This window comes from Tupaia chinensis, unplaced genomic scaffold, assembly GCF_000334495.1.
Source record: "Tupaia chinensis unplaced genomic scaffold, TupChi_1.0 Scaffold144843_1, whole genome shotgun sequence".
NCBI lineage: Eukaryota > Metazoa > Chordata > Mammalia > Scandentia > Tupaiidae > Tupaia > Tupaia belangeri.
The window spans coordinates 6,386-13,758 of NW_006204703.1; the positions used below are offsets into that span (position 1 = coordinate 6,386).

Consider the following 7,373-nt stretch of genomic DNA (forward strand, 5'->3'; position numbering starts at 1 on the left):
CACGATTCCTTGATCACGTGTAAACAGCTCATTGGGCTCCGTGCTGGGGCACAGGGCAGCCACCCCGCTTTCCGGATCTAACCGACTGCTCTATGAGATGCATACATAAATATCTGTCTCATTAAGTGGAAAAGATTAATCCAAGTTAAGATGTTCATGTGCTACAGAGCAAGAGGTTGGAAGAAGAAATGGCTAATAGTACACTGGCCAAAGGGAGCCCCCTGATCTGGAACATTTGGAGTTAGCCGAGTAACGGACGAAGGAATGGGGGAGGGTAGCCCTGTTGAGGTGTTCCGAGTAACCCTGTTGAAGCAGGCATGATGTTGTTTCCTCTTTCAAGGTACATTCCTCCATTTTAGTCTGCAGTACTTAAAAATAAAACCTTCCATCATGTCTTGAGTTTACTAAAGTGATGCTAGGGAAAACTGTCAGGACAAAAGACTGAAAAGAGAACGAGGCACAGGCTGCAACCCTAAAGGTACAGTAGCTTTTACTTATGCAGTGAGGATAGACCTCGAGTATTATCAGGGTCTGAGGGTCGGCGTGAGGGAGAGCTGCTGCTGACAGACACAGGCTGTGCATCAACTGATTCACTAGGACCATGTCGGTGGCAGCTTCAGCAAGGGACTCTGCCTCCCTCCTGTCTTCTTTACAGGAACTCTGCACAATTTTGCATGAAGCTACAAGAGTGCTTCAGATGTGGGTTCCCCAGATGAAAGGTTTCAGGCTGGGGATAGTATTAGGCCTTTCATGGATCAGGCTGTGGACCATGTTGTTCTTAGGGATGATTTTTCTCCCAAGAATATACTGTGACATGGACTTGTCATATTACTCTTCCTATGAAATAGTCATCCCCAAGAGTCTGACCACCAGGAGGAGTGAAGATCCAGTGGAACGTGCATCCTATATGCTATTTATGGGAGGCCAAAAGCAGCTGGTTCACCTGAAGGTGAAGAGAGAGTATGTTGTGAATAACTTTCCAGTCTACAGCTATCACGATGGGGTGCTGGGGCAAGAAACGCCTTTCATCTCACGAGACTGCCACTATGAAGGCTACATAGAAGGAGTGCCAGGTTCCTTTGTGTCTGTCAACACCTGTTCAGGCCTCAGGGGCATCCTGATTAAAGAGGAACACGCCTATGGCATCGAGCCCCTGAACTCCTCAAAACAGTTTGAACATGTGTTATACACCACGGCACAGCAAGCTCGAGCGTCCTGTAGTGTCACTTCCAAAGGCAGCCGAGCAGCCTCGACCAGCCGGCAACAGGGGAGCAGGAAACCCCACAATCTACAGGCACCGTCCTACTTGTGGTCACACACAAAGTATGTGGAGATGTTTGTTGTGGTCAACAACCAGCGGTTCCAGATGTGGGGCAGCAGCGTCAACGAGACAGTCCAGGGAGTAGTGGACATCGTTGCTCTGGCCAACAGCTTCACTAGGGCGATAAACACACAGGTGGTGCTGGCTGGAGTGGAGATATGGACTGAAGGGGACCTAATAGAGGTCCCAGAGGACTTGCACGCTACACTCAGGAATTTCAATAGCTGGAGACAAGAGCAGCTCTCCCAACGTGTGAAGCATGATGTTGCCCACATGATCGTTGGGCATCATCCTGGAGAGACCATGGGCCAGGCATTTCTCAATGGTGCCTGTTCAAGTGGCTTTGCGGCTGCTGTCGAAGCCTTCCATCATGAAGATGTCCTCCTGTCTGCAGCGCTCTTGGTTCACGAACTCGGGCACAACCTGGGTATTCCGCACGACCAGTCGGCCTGCATTTGTGACGATAAGCACTTTTGCCTCATGCATGAAAGCATTGCTAAAGAAAGTGGCTTCAGCAACTGCAGCTCTGACTACTTCTACCAGTTCCTTCGTGAACACAGAGGGGCCTGCCTGTTTAACAAGCCATGGCACAAAGGCCGCAAGCGTAGGGATTCCAACTGTGGGAACGGTATTGTGGAGTTGCCAGAGCAGTGTGACTGTGGTAATAACTGTGACCAAAACCCATGCTGTGACAGTTCCTGTCATTTTATAGGAAAAGCACAATGTTCTGATGGATTGTGCTGTTTTCAATGTGAATTTTCACGTAAGGGCTCCATGTGTCGTGATGTTGCTACGCCATGTGACCTCCCGGAATTCTGTGATGGGGAATCTTCAGCATGCCCTGCAGATAGCTATAAGCAGGATGACACAGTATGTCACAACAATCACTACTGTGCTAAGGGTTTTTGTTTAGACCCTAGTAGTCAATGCTCACACTTGTTTGGGGCTGGTGCAGTATCTGCCCCACAAGAATGTTATACTTCATTTAACAAAAAAGGAAACCGGTTTGGTAATTGTGGCCAAAATGCAGACAAGTCACAATATGTTCCATGTTCTGATGATGATATATTGTGTGGAAAACTTATATGTACATCTCTTAAACACGTGCCAACAGTTAAAAAGACATATTCAGCAATCCAGGTCCCTCATGGAGGGGACTGGTGCTGGAGCATGGATGCCTATGATAATACTGACATCTCTGATGAGGGAGATGTGCTGTCTGGTACTTACTGTGGCCCAGACAAAGTCTGTGTGAATTCTACCTGTACTATTAAGACCAAAGACGCTCGACCAGTCGGCCTGCATTTGTGACGATAAGCACTTTTGCCTCATGCATGAAAGCATTGCTAAAGAAAGTGGCTTCAGCAACTGCAGCTCTGACTACTTCTACCAGTTCCTTCGTGAACACAGAGGGGCCTGCCTGTTTAACAAGCCATGGCACAAAGGCCGCAAGCGTAGGGATTCCCATTGTGGAAACGGTATTGTGGAGCCGCCGGAGGAGTGTGACTGCGGTTCTGCTTGTGACTACGACCCATGTTGTGACACAGTATGTCAACTGAGGGAGCACGCGGTGTGTGGTAAAGGTGGCTGCTGCCATGACTGTGGTTTCAGAAGGAAAGGTTTCTTATGCCGTCCCATTCAGGATGAATGCGACCTCCCAGAATACTGTGATGGTACCACTGCCGAATGCCCCAAAGACAGCTACAAGCAAGATGGCACATTATGTGACAGAATTTACTATTGCTCTGGGGGTCAGTGTAAGAACCCTGATAAGCAGTGTATGCGTATATATGGGTACCCTGCAAGATCTGCCCCAGAAGACTGTTACACTTCGATAAACACCAAAGGGAACCGGTTTGGAAACTGTGGCCGTGCCTCTGAGGGTCCCCCAGGATATGTTAAGTGTTTAAACAATAATGTATTTTGTGGGAAACTTGTATGTACAGATGTTAGATACTTACCACCAGTCCTCCCCCAGTATACAATGATCCAGGTACCTCATGGGGAGGACTGGTGCTGGAGCATGGATGCCCATAATGGTACTGATATCCCCGATGGTGGAGATGTGCAGGCCGGCACTTACTGTGCCCCAAACAAGGTCTGCATGGATCACTTCTGCACTCATCACTCAGTGCTCAACTATGACTGCCAGCCAGAGGCAATGTGCCATGGCAAGGGAGTTTGCAACAATTTAAGACACTGCCATTGTGAGTTTGGCTTTGCCCCTCCTGACTGCAAAGATCCGGGAAATGGGGGTAGTGTGGATAGTGGTCCTGCTGGCAAGTCTGGTGATGAAATTTCTAGTGAAGATGAAAGGAGAATTCAAAGTATAGGTCAAGGTAATAACCCCAGATTTTATGAGAGCAACAATGAAACCAAAAACCTTGGCAAGATAGCATACATATTTCCTTTATTTCTTTTAGCATTATTTTTAGGTTTAATTATTGTTGCCACTCTTGGGGCTGGAAAGGACATCTCACAGTGCTCACAGGATGACACTGAAGAAGTCTTTCAAAAGGTTGTACCAGAACAGGATGTAGCAAAAGATCAGGAAAAGCCTAAAGCAGAAAATGAGTAGTGTACGGAAGCAGTCCAATATGCTAAAACCTGGTGCACTGGGAGGAGGCTGAGTATAACAAAGGTGAAGTGAGCACTGATGTGGACCATGACTCTGTAGCCTGAAGAAATATGCTAATATAGAAGGGGAGGTTTTATTCTTCTTTAATTATTGATTATATATAAATTTAAAATCATATATAAGAGACTGTTTCAACACTTTTTTCCATTTTCACATTTCATTAAATAATTTTAATTAAACACTTTTTACAAATCACTTATTTATGGGGGCCATCAGGTGGCATGGTGGTTAAAGGTGCTGGACTCCCACATGGCCAACCATAGTTCAAGTTCCAGATCTGGTGGCTTCCTTTCTCACTTTCCCTCTCTTTCTGGTCAAATTGGAAAATAATAATAAATAAAGTTAAAATAAAATAATTCTTTAAAAATAAATAAGTCATTCATTCCTGACTTGTTACACTAGAGTCAATTTTTTAAAAAATTATTAATTTTATTTATCACCATCATTATTTTATAATTTGCCACAGGGCACATACATTCAGCAGAGAGACAGAATGAGAGGGGGGAGAAAGATAAAGAGAGAGAGAGAGAGAGCAACTGAGAAAGCAAGCCATCAAGTCTGGGACTTGAACCATAGTCAGTCATGTGGGAGTGCAATGCCATAACCACCATGTTACCTGCCAGCCCCTAGAACCAATTTTTAAATTGCTTGTTTTTAGGTAATGCCATCTGCTGTCTAGTTTATCTGATATACAGTACTATCTATACATGCATATTTTGCTGTCTTAGGAATTTTTCTTTTTTGTTTTTTAGAGAAAGATTTTTGCTATAGGGCACATGTGTTCATTGGAGACACAGAGATAGAAAGCACAAAATCATTCCCTGGGGAAAATGGCCACTCTATAATCCCATGTCCTCCATTCTCCTCTTAAGATTTTGGGTATTCATGCACACAATCCCAACATTTTTTAAAAATTATTTTATTTAGCTTTATTTATTTACTTACTTATTTTACTTATTTATTTATTTAAAAAAGTATTATTTATTCATTCATTTTTTAAAAACAATTTGACCAGAGAGAGAGAGAGGGAGGGAGGAGAAAGCAAGCCATCAGGTCTAGGACTTGAACCATGGTCAGTCATGTGGGAATGTGCAGCGCCTTAACTACCATGGCACCTACTGGTCCCTTATTTACTTATTTTAATTTTTACGAGAGGAACAGAAAGAGAAAGAGAGAAGGAAGGGGAGAAAGCAAGTTGCCAGGTCTGGGACTCCAGCACCCTTAACCTGCCGGCCCTGAACTCCAGCATGAATTTTAAGTCACCGAGTTTGGGACTTGAACAGCTGGGCATGCTGAGGGTGACGATAATAAAAGCTAATAAGCATCACATATTTAGAGTATCAATAACAGGGCCAGGCTTGTAGCCCTAGTGTTAAGGGAGTGGATATCACATAGCTGACCGTGGTTTGAATCCTGGCCCTGGCAGCTTGAAAAACACACTAGGGATATATGTGTGCACGGCCAAAATTCCAATAGGAGGAGAAATGAAGGAAAGGGATTGCAGTGTGATCACACCCCATTGGGGTTTGCTTTCTCTCTCTTTCTATTTCTCTGTCTCTATTGGCTAGCCCATGCACCTCTGACAATTAATAAGAAAGAAAGAAAGAAAGAAAGAAAGAAAGAAAGAAAGAAAGAAAGAAAGAAAGGATGGATGGATGGATAAGGGAATCATGGTTTATGAATGGAGTAATTGTTCTTAGCTGATTTAATAGAATCCTTTAAAGACTGAAGTCATGCAGATAACTAGGTATCAATCAATAAAGTTTATTTGGGGGTTTCACTGTATTTACAAAAAAGTCATAAAATTTAGCAAATAAGAGGTTACTATATAGATTTTCTTTATTTCTTTTGGGATTTTGGGCACACATACAAATACGATGGTGTATTTTTCAAGCCACTGGATCTGGGACTCGAACTGCGTAGTCAACCATGTGGAATTCATGAATGTTAAACATTAGGCCATGGGCTAGCCCTGTGTAGACTTAATTTTTGGTTGCTTATGATTGATTTGACCTTTGGAGTAATAAGACCAGGTTTAAGTTAAGAAACAATTACTAGTGACAATAGTGAAAGTGGTCACTCATGACAAATACAGCTGCTGCCTCAGCAGACTCTGATGGTGACTCCTTGCCTTCCTTTACCTGTTTTCTCTCAGTGACTTTTCTCTTCTCTCTGCTGTTTTAGGCCAGTGGAGACCCAGGCCCTGTCCTGAGTACACAAAGAACAGTCAGGTTCAGGTTCTAGACTTTTACCCAGACTTGGAGGATCAAACGGAGATTACAATATGGGAACAAAAACATCTGGATGCTGCAGATACTAATGCTCCTGCAATCTAGGGGTAGTATCACTTTCACATGGGACTTGGATAGGCAATCTGTCTCCTCAGACCAACCTGACATCTTTTCTTATCTTAGTGGAATGCTTAAGGAATGTTTTGCTCACATGGAGTCAAACTGTAGTCCCTTCTCTATGTCTGAGGTGAGAAAAATAAAAGATTTACTGCAAGTCCAGATGGCATTATCATAGCCTCACAGGATGCAATTGTGCACACAATGAAGATAAAGTTTTACATTAGCATGCAAAAATAAACTAATTTTTTTGCTACAGAGTGCATGAGTTCATCAGAGAGAGACTATGAGGGAGAAAGTGAGAAAGCAATGTCCTTCTACTCTTGGGATTCTGGACACACACACACACACACACACACACACACACACCCAACTGGTGTGTTTTTCAAGTCACTGGGTCCAGGATGTGAACAGTGTGGGATCTATTGACTTAACCACTCTACCAGCAGCTGGCCCTAAATTAGCTTATGTTTACAAAAGTAATTCCAGAGAACAAGATTCCTCATGGCTCCTGATAGATCTAAGGGCACTGTAGCTAAACATCGAAATACTATTAGGGTGACATATTCCTCAATATCTACTGAATCTGCCGCACCTGTGGTCACAACAGAACGGCAAAGAGATTCCCATTCACTTCTTTCTTACTCCTGAACACTCTGATTGAACTTCAAGAATTCGAAAGAAACACACCATCCATCAGATGACAAGAAATCACTGCAGGACCACAAGAACTATGGGAAAGCAAGAAAATACCTCTCCTCCAAGACAAAAGAATAACTCCTCTTTATCCACAAGCAGTTAAATGCAAATCATGGAAATGTCTGATAAAGAATTTAGAACATTCATAATGGCGAAGCTAACTGAGATGGAAGAGAAGAGAAACAATGAACTGCTAAAGAAAAAGGAGAAAGAAGTTGACAAGTTCCAGGAGGTGAGGAAATTCTTGCTAGATCTAAAAGAGGAATTACATGCTGTACAAAAGAGTCAAACGGAACTGTTAGAAATGAAGTCTATAATACAAGAAGTCAAAATCTCCCTTGAAAGTATTAAAAGCAGACTAGATCAT

The 7,373-nt window shown here is 43.4% G+C and overlaps 1 protein-coding gene across 1 annotated transcript; it reads left to right on the forward strand.

Moving 5' to 3' along the window:
- Nucleotides 1–274: 274 nt before the first annotated feature.
- On the forward strand, nt 275–4,041 carry LOC102503096 (disintegrin and metalloproteinase domain-containing protein 1). The gene is made up of 2 exons (XM_006167491.1): nt 275–1,916; nt 2,767–4,041. The coding sequence occupies exons 1-2, from the start codon at nt 602–604 to the stop codon at nt 3,897–3,899; spliced, it is 2,448 nt and encodes an 815-aa protein (XP_006167553.1). The 5' UTR covers nt 275–601; the 3' UTR covers nt 3,900–4,041.
- Nucleotides 4,042–7,373: the final 3,332 nt, after the last annotated feature.

Excerpts from the sequence above, each read along its gene's own strand:
- LOC102503096 (XM_006167491.1), top strand. The coding sequence starts at position 602 with ATGTCGGTGGCAGCTTCAGCAAGGGACTCTGCCTCCCTCCTGTCTTCT. Across the intron at positions 1,917-2,766 it reads TAACAAGCCATGGCACAAAG|GCCGCAAGCGTAGGGATTCC; the intron begins GCCGCAAGCGTA and ends CATGGCACAAAG.